This window comes from Chlorocebus sabaeus, chromosome X, assembly GCF_047675955.1.
Source record: "Chlorocebus sabaeus isolate Y175 chromosome X, mChlSab1.0.hap1, whole genome shotgun sequence".
In the NCBI taxonomy this organism is placed as follows: domain Eukaryota; kingdom Metazoa; phylum Chordata; class Mammalia; order Primates; family Cercopithecidae; genus Chlorocebus; species Chlorocebus sabaeus.
This window is the reverse complement of record NC_132933.1, coordinates 151,284,057-151,300,280: the sequence shown is the minus strand read 5'-3', so window position 1 is coordinate 151,300,280 and position 16,224 is coordinate 151,284,057. Positions and strand designations below refer to the sequence as shown.

The 16,224-nt window shown below is 59.9% G+C and overlaps 2 protein-coding genes across 4 annotated transcripts in view; one reads left to right on the top strand and one right to left on the bottom strand.

The window, feature by feature from the left end:
• The window catches only part of IL3RA (interleukin 3 receptor subunit alpha), a 37,684-nt gene extending 35,409 nt beyond the window's left edge, over positions 1-2,275 (top strand). For 2 of the 3 annotated variants that reach the window (XM_073013909.1, XM_073013910.1), the window contains exons 11-12: positions 1,008-1,089; positions 1,985-2,275. In XM_073013909.1, coding sequence (XP_072870010.1) covers positions 1,008-1,089; positions 1,985-2,059 — 157 coding nt within the window. In that variant the 3' untranslated portion in view covers positions 2,060-2,275. The remainder of the gene's footprint in view (positions 1-1,007; positions 1,090-1,984) is intronic. The other variant, XM_073013911.1, reaches the window with a different exon arrangement.
• A 5,163-nt stretch (positions 2,276-7,438) lies between these two features.
• On the bottom strand, positions 7,439-13,085 carry SLC25A6 (solute carrier family 25 member 6). The gene is made up of 4 exons (XM_008019660.3): positions 12,832-13,085; positions 10,089-10,575; positions 8,588-8,728; positions 7,439-8,040 (listed from the first exon to the last, which is right to left on the bottom strand). Exons 1-4 carry the CDS (start codon positions 12,940-12,942, stop codon positions 7,883-7,885), a joined length of 897 nt encoding a protein of 298 aa, XP_008017851.1. The 5' UTR covers positions 12,943-13,085; the 3' UTR covers positions 7,439-7,882.
• Positions 13,086-16,224: the final 3,139 nt, after the last annotated feature.

Here is a 16,224-nt window from a genome sequence, read left to right as displayed (position 1 = left end):
GTAGGGAGGGAGGGGGAGGAGGAGGGTGGGAGGGGGAGGAGAGGGTGGGAGGGGAGGGGAGAGGAGGAGGAGTAGGGAGGGAGGGGGAGGGGAGGAAGAGGAGGAGTAGGGAGGGAGGGGGAGGAAGAGGAGTAGGAAGGGGGGGAGGAGGAGGAGAGTAGGGAGGGAGGGGAGGAGGAGGGTGGGAGGGGAGGGGAGAGGAGGAGGAGTAGGGAGGGAGGGGGAGGGGAGGAAGAGGAGGAGTAGGGAGGGAGGGGAGGAGTAGGGTGGGAGGGAGAGGAGGAGGAGGAGTAGGGAGGGAGGGGGAGGAGGAGGAGGGTGGGAGGGGAGGGGAGGAGGAGGAGTAGGGAGGGAGGGGGAGGAGTAGGGTGGGAGGGAGAGGAGAAGGAGGAGTAGGGAGGGAGGGGGAGGAAGAGGAGGAGTAGGGAGGGAGGGGGAGGAGGAGGAGGAGTAGGGAGGGAGGGAGAGGAGGAGGAGGAGTAGGGAGGGAGGGGGGAGGAGGAAAAGGAGGAGGAGTAGGGAGGGAGGGGAGGGAGAGGAAGGAGAGGAGGAGGAGGAGGAGTAGGGTGGGAGGGGAGGAGAGGAGTAGGGAGGGAGGGGGAGGAGTAGGGGAGGGGAGAGGGAGAAGGAGGAGTAGGGAGGGAGGGGGAGGAAGAGGAGGAGTAGGGAGGGAGGGGAGGAGGAGGAGGAGTAGGGAGGGAGGGGAGGAGGAGGAGTAGGGAGGGAGGGGGGAGGAGGAAAAGGAGGAGGAGGAGCTGCAAGCTACTGGCTGCCCCCCTGGGTGGCTTCGGTCCCAGCACCCTGCTCCCTCTTAGACACCAGCGCTTGCTTACGATGATTGTCGGGGGCATGTCAGGCCTCGGGGGCCGGGATAAGGGAGACCCCTCGAGTAGGTGACTTGAGTCTTTTGCTCCGTCCTGGCCCTGCCTGTCCTGGCCACGCCGTGTCCCGGATGATGAGCTGGTCGGTGCTGGGTTTGGAGCTGGACCATTTCTCTTTCCTCCGAGGTATCTGGTGATGCAGAGACTGTTTCCCCCCATCCCACACATGAAAGACCCCATCGGTGACACCTTCCAACACGACAAGCTGGTATGTTACGTTTTTCCCGCCGCGGGAGGGGTCTGGGCGGGCGTGGTGGCCGGTTTGGGAGGCCCAGGCGGGCGGATTGCTTGAGGCCAGGAACCCGAGACCAGCCTGGCCAACATGCAGAACTCCGTCTGTACTAAAAATACAAAGTCAGCCGGGCATGATGCTGTGTGCACCTGTAATCCCAGCTACTTGGGAGGCTGAGAGAGGAGGGTCGCTTGAACCCGGGAGGTGGAGGCTGCAGTGAACTACGATGGAGCCACCGCACTCCAGCCTGGGCGACCAGAGTGAGACGCCCTGGACTAGGCGGCTGGACACCGTCTGCCGGCGCTGCTGGGCGGCTGCCAAAACCTGCAGGATGAAGGGAGTGGGGGGGACAGCGGGCTCCCAGCTCACCGTGATCACGGGCTGTCTCCGCGCCCCGCACACCGGGGAACGGCAGGTTTTTTTATTTATTTATTCTTTGAGACGGAGTTTTGCTCTTTTTGCCCAGGCTGGAGTGCAGTGGTGCGATCTCGACTCACCACACCCTCCACCTTCCCGGTTCAGGGTTCAAGCGATTCTCCTGCCTCAGCCTCCCAAGTAGCTGGGACTACAGGCACCCGCCACCACGCCCGGCTAATTTTGTATTTTTAGTAGAGACGGGGTTTCACCGTGTTAGCCAGGATGGTCTCGATCTCCTGACCTCGTGATCCGCCCGTCTCGGCCTCCCAAAGTGCTGGGATTACAGGCGTGAGCCACCGCGCTCCGCCCAAAGTGCTGGGATTACAGGCGTGAGCCACCGCACGTGGCCTGCAGAGCCGATTTGGTTTGAGATGGGACAGGCCCCCATGGATCCGGACGTGGGCTCTGTTATCTGGGGGTGGCCGACTCACCCAGCCTCCTCTTGTCTCTGCAGGTGGTCTGGGAGGCGGGCAAAGCCGGCCTGGAGGAGTGTCTGGTGTTGGAAGTACAGGTGGTGGAGAAAACTTGAGACCGGGGTTCAGGGCCTGCCAGGGGCTGCCTCAATCTCCCTGGCCAGGCCAGGCGCCTGCACAGCCTGGGCTGCTGGACGCGGCGCAGAAACGGACGTTCCTAACGGGTGGTGGGCGTGGGAGACGCCTGTGCATTGTAGTCCGAGGCTGCCAGGAAAAGGAAAGAACAGAACTTTGTGTGTTTACTTCATGATAAAAGGGCTTTTTTTTTTTTTTTTGGCCCCACTCACTGGTCCCCGTCTCTGGATTCAGCCCCATTCCTCCAACACTACTAGACAGACGTTTCCACGTTTTTTTTTTTGGAGTCTCGCTCTGTCGCCCAGGCTGGAGTGCAGTGATGCGATCTCAGCTCACAGCAACCTCCACCTCCTCAGTACAAGCGATTCCCCTGCCTCAGCCTCCCGAGTTGCTGGGATGACAGGCACCTGCCACACCCTCGGCTAATTTTTGTTGTTTTTCGTACAGATGGGGCTTCACCATAGTGACCAGGTTGGTCTCTTGGCCAGGCTGGTCTCGAGCTCTTGACCTTGTGATCCGCCACCTCAGCCTCCCAAAGTGCCGGGATTACAGGCGTGAGACACCACACCTGGCCTTTTTTCTATTTTGAGACAGACTCCCGGTCTGCCGCCCAGGCTGGAGTGCAGTGACGTGATCTCGGCTCACTGCAACCTCTGCCTCCGGGTTCAGACCTCTCCTGCTTCAGCCTCCGGAGTAGCTGGGATGACAGGCACCTGCCACCACACCGGGCCAATGTTTGTATTTTGTAGTAGAGATGGGGTTTCACCATGTTGGCCAGGCTGGTCTCGATCTCCTGACCTCATCCGCCTGCCTTGGCCTCTCAAAGGGCTGGGATGACAGGCGTGAGCCGCCGCGCCCGGCCTCCAGCATCTTGTAACTGGCTCCTCTAGGTCTTCTGAGAGACATCAGCTTTGCTGCTTTCCGAGGGCGCCAGATGTCCTGCCTGGCCTGTCTGTCCTCTCCGGCCCCCAGTTGTACACGTGACCCTGGCTGCACGACTGTTTTTTTGTGACAGGAGTCTGGCTCTGTGGTCCAGGCTGGAGTGAAATGAAGCTATCTCAGCTCACTGCAACCTCCATCTCCCGGGTTCCTGCCATTCTCCTGCCTCAGCCTCCTGAGTAGCTGGGATTACAGGCGCCTGCCACCACGCCGGGCTAATTTTTGTATGTTTAGTAGAGACGGGGTTTCACCGTGTTGGCCAGGATGGCCTCGATCTCTTGAGCTCGTGATCCGCCCGCCTCGGCCTCCCAAAGTGCTGGGATGACAGGCGTGAGTCACCGCGCCCGGCCTGGCTGCACGTCTCTTAGCCACCGTACAGGGCTTCTGTAGCCAGGTAGATCTATTGTCCGTAAGCATGCTGTGTCCGTGCACCTTTTTACCCACAGACCTGAGGAGCTGCCCACATCCGGCCAGGGCTCTGGGATCTGCCCTGGCAGGTTCAGTTGCGCTCACACCCTGAGGCCAGCCTGGGCTCTTCCGTCCCCACCCCGGCCTGACTTCTGCGTCCCTGCCCTCATTCCCCAGAGCTGGATGCAGGCTTGACTTCTGATCCCCTCCCCCCCAGGCCCTGTCTCCCCGTTGGGGTCTTCCCGACCGGGCCTCTGCCAGCTGTGAGGGCCAAACCGAAAACAGGGGTACTTGGAGCTGCAGGAAAAGAGGTGAAAGGAGGTATCAGCACTGCCTGTGTGTGGCGGGGGAGGAAAGCAGGAGAAGGAATCCAGGCAGCAGTGACACTGGCAAGGAGGGAGCCTGTCAGCCGGCCTGCAGCCCCTGGGGACGGTCCCAACATCCGCGGCTTTTCCACCTAGAACACGGAACCCTCCCAGGGAGCCCTGGATGAGTCGAAACCGCCCCACTGCAAATCCACATGAAGGAACTGTGATTTTTTTTTTTTTGAGACGGAGTCTCGCTCTGTCGCCCAGGCTGGAGTGCAGTGGCCGGATCTCAGCTCACTGCAAGCTCCGCCTCCCAGGTTTATGCCATTCTCCTGCCTCAGTCTCCCGAGTACCTGGGACTACAGGTGCCCGCCACCTCGCCCGGCTAGTTTTTTGTATTTTTTAGTACAGACGGGGTTTCACCGTGTTGGCCAGGCTGGTCTGGAACTCTTGACCTCATGTGATCCGCCCACCTCGGCCTCCCAAAGCGTTGGGATTATAGACTTGAGTCACCGCGTCCGGCACCCCCAACCCCTTCTGAGACAAAGTCTCGCGTTGTCACCCCCGGCTGCAGTGTAGTGGCACAATCATCTCAGCACACAGCAATCTCTGCCTCCTGGGGTTCAAGCAACCTCTCCAGCCTCAGCCTCTGAAGTAGCTGGGATTGCAGGCGTGCACCACCACACCCGGCTAATCTTGTGTTTTAGCAGAGACGGGGTTTCTCTCTGTTGGTCAGGCTGGTCTCGAACTCGTGACCTCAGGTGATCCACCCCGTCACCATCCCAAAGTGCTGAGATGACAGAGGTAAACCACGGAGCCCAACCAGAACTGTGATTTTGGTCGTACCCACGAGGCAGGATTCTCTTAGTGACACCACGTGTTATTTCCTATGAAGTTACCTCCAACACTCAGCTTGCTAAGAGCCTCAGCATTTCAAGATTGGGCAGGACTGGCCAGGCACAGTGGCCTGTGTGTGTAAAATCACGCCTGTCACCCCAGCACTTTGGGAGGCCGAGGTAGGCACGTTACGTGAGGCCGGGAGTTTGAGACCAGCCCGGCTGACGTGGTGAAACCCCGTCTGTACTAAAAACACAAAATTAGCCGGGCGTGGTGACGTACGCCTGTAATCCCAGCGACGCGGGAGGCTGAAGCAGAATGGCTTGAACCTGGGAGGCAGAGGTTGCGTTGAGCCGAGATCACACCATTGCACTCCTGTCGGGTGACAAGAGCGAGACGCCATCTCAAAGGAAAAAAAAAAAAGAAAAAGGTCAGTAACGCGAAGTGCACTTGCTGGTCTTTGAACTGGAACTTTGGATACTCTCCCCCGCCACCACCGAATCCCCCAAATCCCCCAGCGTCCAGTAGAGCCCGTAGCAGTTCACTGGAACTGCTAAGGAAACCATGCCCAGATTACTATGTTAAAATCTATGAAGTCACAGGAGTGAAGATACGTCCAAGAGTGGATGCAGCAGTTACTACGGCTCCAGGCAGGAACTCGGAGCCCATGGGTCCCCGTGGGTCGGGGCTGTTTTGTGGAGGGTGAGCAGGACCCACGTGTCCCCGTGGTCGTGGCTGTTTTGTGGAGGGTGTGCAGGGCCCACGGGTCCCCGTGGGTCGTGTCTATTTGTGGAGGGTGTGTGGGACCCACAGGTCCCCGTGGGCTGTGGCTGTTTTGTGGAGGGTGTGCGGGACCCACAGGTCCCCGTGGGCCGTGTCTATTTTGTGGAGGGTGTGTGGGGCCCACGGGTCCCCGTGGGTCGTGTCTATTTTGTGGAGGGTGTGTGGGACCCACGGGGACCCGTGGGTCGTGTCTATTTTGTGGAGGGTGTGCGGGACCCACGGGGACCCGTGGGCCGTGGCTGTTTTGTGGAGGGTGTGCAGGGCCCACGGGTCCCCGTGGGTCGTGTCTATTTTGTGGAGGGTGTGTGGGACCCACGGGTCACCGTGGGCCGTGGCTGTTTTGTGGAGGGTGTGCGGGACCCACCGGTCCCCGTGGGTCATGTCTATTTTGTGGAGGGTGTGCAGGACCCACAGGTCCCCGTGGCCGTGGCTGTTTTGTGGAGGGTGTGCGGGACCCACAGGTCCCGTGGGCCGTGGCTGTTTTGTGGAGGGTGTGCGGGACCCACAGGTCCCCGTGGGCCGTGGCTGTTTTGTGGAGGGTGTGCGGGACCCAGAGGTCCCCGTGGGCCGTGGCTGTTTTGTGGAGGGTGTGCGGGACCCACCGGGTCCCCATGGGTCGTGGCTGTTTTGTGGAGGGTGTGCAGGACCCATGGTCTCTGGGTTGTGGCTGTTTTGCGGAGCGTGTGCAGGACCCACAGGGTTGACGGCAGAAGCTCCTGTTTCTCCACTTGCCTCCGGGCCGAGACGCGTGACAAACACGGGAATCATCGGGACACAAATGAGGGTTTCTACCTGGCAAAGTGCAGAGATGTAGCGTCTGCCTTTCGGGCCAGGCACGGTGGCTCACACCTGTCATCCCACCGTTTTGGGAGGCCGAGGCGGGCGGTCCATCATTTGAGGCCAGGAACTTGAGGCCAGCCTGGCAAACATGGTGAAACCCCATTTCCACTAAAAATACTAAAATCAGCCGGGTGTGATGCCGCATGCTTGTAATCCCAGCTATTAGGGAAGCCGCGGCCGAATTGCTTGAACCTGGGAGGCACAGGTTGCTGTGAGCCGAGATGGCGCCACCGCACTCCAGCCTGGGCGAGAGCAAGACTCCAACTCAAAAAACAAAATTTTTTTTTTTTTTTTTTTACTACGGCTGGGATTTGTGGAGAGCCCAGGAGAGCCAGCTGTGGATCCCCAGGGCTGCGGTCCCTGCGGCCCTGCCGTGTGCTGGCACCACCAAGGCCCAACATACAGCCTGGCAGTCAACACGGCGTTTCTTGCCTCGCAATGAATGTGCGCAGGGAGCTCGAAGGAAGGTGGCGTGCCCAGCGGTGGGCACCCCGTGGTGGGATCCTCACAGGTGAACCCACGGACACACAGCGGCCACTCTGGGGACCCCAGCCGACTCCACTGTTCACGCTGGAACGGGGGCTGGCGTGGCCCTCGGGAGCTGCGGGAGGTGGACAGGAACGCAGGCCCTCATGCCCGTTTCGGTCTCCCCAAGATTCAGCCTGAAAATACCTCTCCCCAAAGTGACGGTGTGGGGAAGTGGGGGTCTCTGGGAGTGATGAGGTGGTGAGGCCTCCTGGATGGGATCCACGCCCGTATAAAAGGGACTCTGGAGAGCTCCCTGGCCTCTTCCATCGTGTGAGGACACACAGGGAGAATCTTGCGCCGTCCGGAAGCCAGGAACCGGGTACTCACCAGAGACCGAACCTGCCACGCCTTGGTTTTCTGGGACTTCTGGCCTTCAAAGCTAGGAGACACGTGTCTTATTTACAACCGACCCAAGGTGTTACGGTCACACAAATGGTCTCAGAGAAGGCACAGTAAGTGCAGGTGCCCTGGGGACCTCCAGCATTCACCAGGGAGCCCGGCTACACTTCCACCAGCCTTGGTTTCTACCCCCCCACACCTCTTCCCAGCTGTGACCCTGTCCTCTGTGTCCCGGGAGTGCTGGGGAGGCGGCGGCACTGCACGCCAGGAAAATGGGCCGGCCACAGGGGCAGAGCGTGGCCCCGCCTGCGTCCCATGGGCCCAGCCCCCATCTCCAGACCCCAGGCTGCCCCGTGGAGAGGTGCGGTCAGGCAGGAGGCCCTCTGTGTCCTCGGTTTATTATTTTGCAGCAGGATGCCCAACACAGAACATACTTGCTAGTACTTGGCTGTGCAAAAACAGGGGCTAGCGCTGAAGTACAAATGGGAAACATGATTCTTTTGTTTTCAATAAATACTTAAAACACGACTCGGGTCCTACAAGCGTCTGGACTCTAGGTCTCAGTGTTGGAGTGCCTCGCCCGTGGGCCTGCGGGGACGCCACGGTTCCCTCCCACCCCGTGATCAAGACATGGAATCGGGGGCCGACGACTGGATCGCGTCGCGCCCCCTTTCTACAGCCTTCCCCGGCCGCCGCCTACGGGCAGGGTCCGGCTGGGAAAAAGACAAATGGAATTTCTCGAAGGTTGATGGTCCGCAAGGTTGAAGATTCTACGTGGTTCTCTTGGTTCCCTTGGTGTGTGTGGGGAGGAGGCCGCGGCCCTTAGATCACCTTCTTGAGCTCGTCGTACAGGACCAGCACGAAGGCGCCCCCCATGCCCCGAAGGACGTTGGACCAGGCACCCTTGAAGAAGGCCTTGCCCCCCTCGTCTCTGAAGATCTTCCTCCAGCAGTCGACGGTGCCCGTGTACATGATGTCAGCTGCAACGACAGGGAGACGGAGACACAGTGACGGCCTCGCCGCCGAGCTCCTCGAGACACGGACGCCACCTGCACCCTGAAGACATTTTACAGAAGTAACGCCCCGGACGCCTGAGCCACAGTTCTGATTACAGGAGGGAAACCCGAGGCTCTCGTGACCCCGTGCCCTGAGCTCAAGCCGTCCTCCTAAGCCACTGTCTCCAGGAGGGCTGGACACAGGACTTCAGGCCCCGCCCTGGGCGTCCCCCATCTCCACCCCTGGCATCCACGCAGACAGGACAGGATCGAGGGTATGGACGCGGGCGGAGGTTCTAGGAGGTGGGGATGTAGCAATTGCTGCCTGCACCACGAAACCCCAAGATCAGAAGCCCATCATTCAGGAAAATCCTTCCACACAGCCGGTTACTTTCTGAGACACTGCTGCCTCCCACGCCCGGGGAAGTGCCTCCTTTGATGGTTCCTGGCCTCCCACCGGCCCAGGCCAAGGAGCTCCTGGTTCCCCTTCCCGCTACCAAGGGTCTCCCGCCTCCAGGGCCCGCGCGGGTACCTCCTTTGCGCCCAGACTGCATCATCATCCGCCGCCGGACCGTGTCGAAGGGGTAGGAGACCACGCCGGCCACGGCCGTCACGGTCTGCGCGATCATCCAGCTCACCACGATGTGCGTGTTCTTGGGGTCGGGGAGCATGCCTGCGGGGGAACGGCACGTCACCTTCCAGCGCCTGCACGGCCACCAGAGACCAGGCTCAGCCTCCAGTGTGTGCTCACGGCCACCCGAGGTGGTGCCGAGCTCTTCCAAGACCACCCATGCCCCCTCCACGGGGCTGCTCAGTGCCAGCTGATGTTTACAACACGAAAGGTCGGGGCAGGGCCAGGAGGGGAAGAGGCCGCCTGCCACCTGCGGGAGCCCAGCAAGACAGTTCCAGAGGCCGGGGTTAGGCCTGTTGGGGGAAAAGCGAGGGCCCTGACCTTCTAAAGGGTCACAGTGACGACGGGAGTTACATTGTGTCCTCAAAATCCACATGCTGACGTCCCCCCCCACCCCGCCCGCACCAGGGCCTCAGAATGCAACTGTACTTGCATGTGAGGTCTCTAAAGAGGTGAGTAACAGTAAAGGGGGTCAGCAGGGTGGGCCCCCATCCTATGAGCCTGGTGTCCTTCTAAAAGGAGATGAGGACACAGACACACACAGAGGGACCCTGTGAGGACACGGAGAGAAGACAGCATCTCCAAGCCCAGGAGAGAGGCCTCAGGAGGAACCAGCCCTGCCCACACCTGGATCTGACTTCCAGCCTCCAGGACTGTGGGAGAATCAAAGTCTGTTATTTATAAGTCACCCAGTCTGTGGTATTCTGTGACAGCAGCCTGAAATGGACCAAGACATCCCATAAGAAGAGATGAGGACAGAGACACACACAGAGGGACGACCCTGTGAGGACACAGGGAGAAGACGGCGTCTTCAAGCCCAGAAGAGAGGCCTCAGGAGGAACCAGCCCTGCCCACACCTGATGTCCAGCCTCCAGGACTGTGGGAGAATCACTGTCTGTTGTTTACAATCCACCCAGTCTATGGTATTCTGTGATAGCCTGAAATGGACCAAGACATGTCATAAAAAGAGGAAATGAGGACACCACACACAGAGGGACGACCCTGTGAGGACACAGGGAGAAGACAAAGTCTCCAAGCCCAGGAGAGAGGCCTCAAGAGGAACCAGCCCTGCCCACACCTGGATCTCAGACGTCCAGCCTCCAGGACTGTGAGAGAATAATGTTTGCTGTTTATAATCTACCCAGTCTGTGGTATTCGGTGATAGCAGCCTGAAATGGACCAAGACATCCCATAAGAAGAGGAGATGACGACACAGACACACACAGAGGGACGAGCCTGTGAGGACACAGGGAGAAGACGGCGTCTCCAAGCCCAGGAGAGGCCGCAGGAGGGACCAGCCCTGCCCACACCGTATCTCGGACCTTCAGCCCACGGGACCCCGAGGGAATGTCTGCGTATCGAGCCCCTGTCTGTGGGACTTTGCGACGGCCGCCACACGTACCCTTGGCCGTATCGTACACGCCGAAGTAGGCGGCCCGGTAGATGATGATGCCCTGCACGGAGACGCTGAAGCCCTGGTACAGGCCCCGGATGCCGTCGGACTTGGTGATCTTCACCAGGCAGTCTCCCAGGCCCCGGAACTCGCGCTCTGTGCCTGACTTTCCCACGTCCGCGGCCAGCCGGGTTCTGGCGAAATCCAGGGGGTACACGAAGCAGAGGGAGGTGGCGCCGGCCGCGCCGCCGGAGGCCAGGTTGCCCGCAAAGTACCTCCAGAACTGCGTGTGCTTGTCCACGCCCCCCAGGAAGATCTGCTTGTACTTATCCTTGAAGGCGAAGTTGAGGGCTTGAGTGGGGAAGTAGCGGATGACGTTGGCCAGGTTGCCCCTCCAGAACGACAGCACGCCCTGCTCCTTGGGGATACGGACGATGCAATCCACGATGCCCTTGTACTGCTTGTCGGCGGCGATCTGCTTGCTGGCATGCTGGACCTGGGGGAAGCAGAGGGTGTTCAGACCGGACCCGAGGCCATCCACCCGGAAACATCCCCAGTTACAGACTGATTTTTTTTTTTTTTTTTTTGACACAAATCACTCTTGTTGCCCAAGCTGCAGTGCAATGGGGTGATCTCGGCTCACTGCAACCTCTGCCTCCCGCGTTCAAGCGATTCTCCTGCCTCAGCCTCCCGAGTAGCTGGGATGACAGGTGCCCGCCACCATGCCTGCCTCATTTTCTTTATTTATTTTTTTTTTTGAGACGGAGTCTCGCTGTCGCCCAAGCTAGGGTGCAGTGGCCAGATCTCAGCTCACTGCAAGCTCCACCTCCCAGGTTTACGCCATTCTCCTGCCTCAGCCTCCCGAGTAGCTGGGACTACAGGTGCCCACCACCATGCCTGGCTCATTTTGTTTATTTTTAGTAGAGACGGGGTTTCACCATGTTGGCCGGGGTGCTCTCGAACTCCTGACCGCAGGTGATCCTCCCGCCTCGGCCTCCCAAAGGTGGCATGAGCCACTGTACCCGGCCAGAGTGCATCATCCTGTTTAGGAAACTAGCTTGTGGACATTACTGGTAAGTTGTCCTCATCTTTCTTTTTTTTTAAAAAAAGATAGGGTCTCATGCTGTTACCCAGGTTGCAGTGTAGTGGTGCGATCTCACCTCACTGCAGCCTCCAACTCCTGGATTAAGCCATCCTCCCGCCTCAGTCCCCCGAGTATCTGGGTCTACAGGTGCACAACCATCAAGCCCCACTCAGTTTAAGGATTACTTTGAGAGGTGGAGTCTTACTACGGTGACCAAGCTGCTCTCAAACTCCTGAGCTCAGGTGATCCTCCCTGGGCCTCTCGAAGCGCTGGGACACCCCGCCCTGCTAAGTTCTAAAAAAAATATTAAGCCGGGCACGGTGGCTCACACCTGTAATCCCAGCATTTTGGGAGGCTGAGGTGGGTGGATCACGAGGTCAGGAGATCGAGACTGCTAACACGGTAAAATCCCCGTCTGTACTAAAAATACAAACAATTAGCCAGGCGTGGTGGCAGACGTCTGTAGTCTCAGCTACTCAGGAGGCCGAGGCAGAAGAGTGATGTGAACCTGGAAGGCGGAGCTTGCAGTGAGCTGAGATGGCGCCACTGCACTCCAGCCTGGGGGACAGAGCGAGACCCCATCTCAAAAAATAATAAAATGAAAATAAAAAATAAAATTTTTTTTTTAAGATGTGGGGTCTTGCTACGTTGTCCTGGCTGGTCTCAAACTCCTGAGCTCAGGTGATCCTCCCTGGGCCTCTCAAAGTGCTGGGATACCCAGCCCTGTAAGTTTAAACATTTTTCTTAGAGATGGGGTCTTGCTATGTTGCCCTGGCTGGTCTCAAACTCGTGGAACACGCCACCCTGCTAAGTTTAAAACAATTATCTTAGAGGGCTGGTCTCAAACTGCTGAGCTCAAGCGATCCTCCCCGGGCCTCTCAACGCACTGGCACGCCCTGCTTCCTTCAGTTAAAATAATTTCTTTTTGAGGTGGGGTCTTGCTCTGCTGCCCCCCGCTGCTCTCAAACTCCTGACGTCAAGCGATCCTCCCCGGGCCTCTCAAAAGCGCTGGGATCCCGGGCGTGACCTGTCCTTGCAGCCAAACCCATTCATTCCCATCACCGAGCTGGTCACTGGGAGTGAACAAGGGCGTCCTGGCAGCAGTGTTCCTAGGCATCGTGCTACTTTCGATAACCCTCTCCCCAAAGACAAAAAAATGCATCGCTCTGGATCAGAACTACACAAATGAGCTATAAAGAGCAATAACCAGTAACCATATCCTGGTTATTCCAGGACACCTGCGGGCAGGCTGGCTGCCCCGTGGGCCTTAGAATGGCCCTTCACGGTGGACAGGCAAGAGCAGACACCGGCCAGGCGACCGCCGGAAAGGTTGGTCCCAGCCCGGAAGACCCGCAGGATTGAGTTCAAGGTCAAGGCCCGCCCGCTGCAAGGTGCATCCCGGGACCCTGCTCCATCGCGCATGCGCCCTCAGGCCCGCACCGCATCCCCGCCGCCGGCCGGGCCCAGTGCGCACGCGTGGACGTCGCCACGCCCTGCCGCAGCGGTCACGTGACGCTCGCCCCGGAAGCCGGCGGCGCGTGGACAAAGCAATCGCGGCCTTCCACTTCCGGCGCCCGCTCGCAGGGTTCCGCTGCCCGCGTCCCCTCCCGGCCCGGCCACTCGGTTCCCGTCCCGCCGTCCCCGGAGCGGCCGCGCCCGCGTCCCCACCTGCAGCAGTAGCTTGACCCGCTCGATCGGAGCCACGGCCGTCTTGGAGATGGCGGCGGCGATGCCTCCGGCCAAGAAGTCCTTGGCGAAGGAGATGGCCTGTTCCGTCATGGTGGCGGGGCGGGCAGCGGAACGGGCGGACAGCCGGAGAGCGGGCGCGGAGAGTGAATGGAGGGCGTCGCTGGCTCAGCCCTGCCGCCGCCGGGACCGAAAGGACGGAGCGGCCACTGCGCAGCCGCTAAGGCGCCGACGCCACGCCCATCCCCCGCCCCCACGCCCCCTCGCGCCGCGCCCATTGGCTGCGCCGCCCGGCCACGACCCGCCCCCGCCTGCGTGCCGCGCCCCCGAGGGCTGCCGGGAACCCCGCCGCGCCCCGCCCCGTTCACCAGCGCACCGCGCCCATTGGCTGCGCTCCCCGGAGACGCCCCGCCTCGCACCCCGAGGTATGCCGGGAGTCAGGGTCCGCCCATGCGCCGTAGGGGCAGCGCGGGGGTGTCCGCTGCAGCCTTGACCTTGTGAAGGTCACGCCGCTGCCGGTACCCGAGCGGGCTGGCGGGCGGCTGCGGAGTCAGGAGCCCACCCTGGTACCTGGGTCGCTCCGAAAGCGCCGCCCGCTTTCTCCCGGAGGCCGCGGCGACCCGGCCGGGATGCGCAACACGTGGTGCCCCGACCCCCGACCCTTGACCTCCAGGCAGCTCCGACCCCGTCACACTCTCCCGGGTCCCACTTCGGGAGACCCCGTTCCCTGCCGGAGTGTACCCGGGGGACCCCGCGGTGCCCTCCGCGCCCGTCCTGGGTGAGGGGGGGGGGTTCCCTGGGCCTCCGACCTCTGACCCCCGCGCCGCCCTCCGCGCCCGTCCTGGGTGGGGGTGGGGTCCCTGGGCCTCCGACCTCTGACCCCCGCGCCGCCCTCCGCGCCCGTCCTGGGTGGGGGGAGGTCCCTGAGCCTCCGACCTCTGACCCCGCGGTGCCCTCCGCGCCCGTCCTGGGTGGGGGCGGATCCCTGGGCCTCCGACCTCTGACCCCGCGCCGCCCTCCGCGCCCGTCCTGGGTGGGGGCGGGTCCCTGGGCCTCCGACCTCTGACCCCGCGGTGCCCTCCGCGCCCGTCCTGGGTGGGGGCGGGTCCCTGGGCCTCCGACCTCTGACCCCGCGCCGCCCTCCGCGCCCGTCCTGGGTGGGGGCGGGTCCCTGGGCCTCCGACCTCTGACCCCGCGGTGCCCTCCGCGCCCGTCCTGGGTGGGGGCGGGTCCCTGGGCCTCCGACCTCTGACCCCGCGCCGCCCTCCGCGCCCGTCCTGGGTGGGGGCGGATCCCTGGGCCTCCGACCTCTGACCCCGCGGTGCCCTCCGCGCCCGTCCTGGGTGGGGGCGGGTCCCTGGGCCTCCGACCTCTGACCCCGCGCCGCCCTCCGCGCCCGTCCTGGGTGGGGGCGGCTCCCTGGGCCTCCGACCTCTGACCCCGCGCCGCCCTCCGCGCCCGTCCTGGGTGGGGGCGGGTCCCTGGGCCGCGCCCACCCGCCCTGGGCTCCCCGATCTGCCAGTGTCCGTCGGTTTGGGGGGCTGCGGCCGGGGTCCCCCTTCCCGGCCTCCCTGCCCGCCCTCCCTCTCCCTCCCTCCCGCCTTTTCTGCTTCCTCCTCCTCCTCTCCCTTCCCGCTCTCTCCCGCCCGCCCTTGGCCCCCCGTCTCCCTCCTTCCCCCGCTTGCCTTTGAGTTTTGCTGCTTTCCCGCCTCCCTCCTTTTTCTCCCTCTTTCCGCCTCTCCCTTCCTTTCCCGCCCTGCCTTTTTCCTTCATTTCTGTCTCCCTCTCTCCTTCCTTTCTTGCTCCCTTTCTTCTCTCTTTTTCTTTTTTCTCCTCCCTCCTTTTCTTCTTTTCTCTCTCCGCCCTTCCTCTGTTTTTTCTTTCCTCCCTCCCTCTTATGGTTTTCTCCCTTTTTCCTTCTCCCCTTTTCCTCTTTCCTTCCGTTCTTCCTTTTCCTCTTTCCTTCCCTTCCTCCTTTTTCTCTTTCCTTCTTCCTTTTCCTCCTTCCTCCTTTTCCTCTTTCCTTCCTCCTTTTTCTTTCCTTCCCTTCATCCTTTTTCTCTTTCCTTCCCTTCCTCCTTTTTCTCTTTCCTTCCCTTCATCCTTTTCCTCTTTCCTTCCCTTCCTCCTTTTCCTCTTTCCTTCCCTTCCTCCTTTTTCTCTTTCCTTCCCTTCATCCTTTTCCTCTTTCCTTCCCTTCCTCCTTTTTCTCTTTCCTTCCCTTCCTCCTTTTCCTTTCCTTCCCTTCCTCCTTTTTCTCTTTCCTTCTTCCTTTTCCTCCTTCCTCCTTTTCCTCTTTCCTTCCTCCTTTTTCTTTCCTTCCCTTCCTCCTTTTTCTCTTTCCTTCCCTTCATCCTTTTCCTCTTTCCTTCCCTTCCTCCTTTTCCTCTTTCCTTCCCTTCCTCCTTTTCCTCTTTCCTTCCCTTCCTCCTTTTTCTCTTTCCTTCCCTTCATCCTTTTCCTCTTTCCTTCCCTTCCTCCTTTTTCTCTTTCCTTCCCTTCCTCCTTTTCCTTTCCTTCCCTTCCTCCTTTTTCTCTTTCCTTCTTCCTTTTCCTCCTTCCTCCTTTTCCTCTTTCCTTCCTCCTTTTTCTTTCCTTCCCTTCATCCTTTTTCTCTTTCCTTCCCTTCCTCCTTTTTCTCTTTCCTTCCCTTCATCCTTTTCCTCTTTCCTTCCCTTCCTCCTTTTCCTCTTTCCTTCCCTTCCTCCTTTTTCTCTTTCCTTCCCTTCATCCTTTTCCTCTTTCCTTCCCTTCCTCCTTTTTCTCTTTCCTTCCCTTCCTCCTTTTCCTTTCCTTCCCTTCCTCCTTTTTCTCTTTCCTTCTTCCTTTTCCTCCTTCCTCCTTTTCCTCTTTCCTTCCTCCTTTTTCTTTCCTTCCCTTCCTCCTTTTTCTCTTTCCTTCCCTTCATCCTTTTCCTCTTTCCTTCCCTTCCTCCTTTTCCTCTTTCCTTCCCTTCCTCCTTTTCCTCTTTCCTTCCCTTCCTCCTTTTTCTCTTTCCTTCCCTTCATCCTTTTCCTCTTTCCTTCCCTTCCTCCTTTTTCTCTTTCCTTCCCTTCCTCCTTTTCCTTTCCTTCCCTTCCTCCTTTTTCTCTTTCCTTCTTCCTTTTCCTCCTTCCTCCTTTTCCTCTTTCCTTCCTCCTTTTTCTTTCCTTCCCTTCATCCTTTTTCTCTTTCCTTCCCTTCCTCCTTTTTCTCTTTCCTTCCCTTCATCCTTTTCCTCTTTCCTTCCCTTCCTCCTTTTCCTCTTTCCTTCCCTTCCTCCTTTTTCTCTTTCCTTCCCTTCATCCTTTTCCTCTTTCCTTCCCTTCCTCCTTTTTCTCTTTCCTTCCCTTCCTCCTTTTCCTTTCCTTCCCTTCCTCCTTTTTCTCTTTCCTT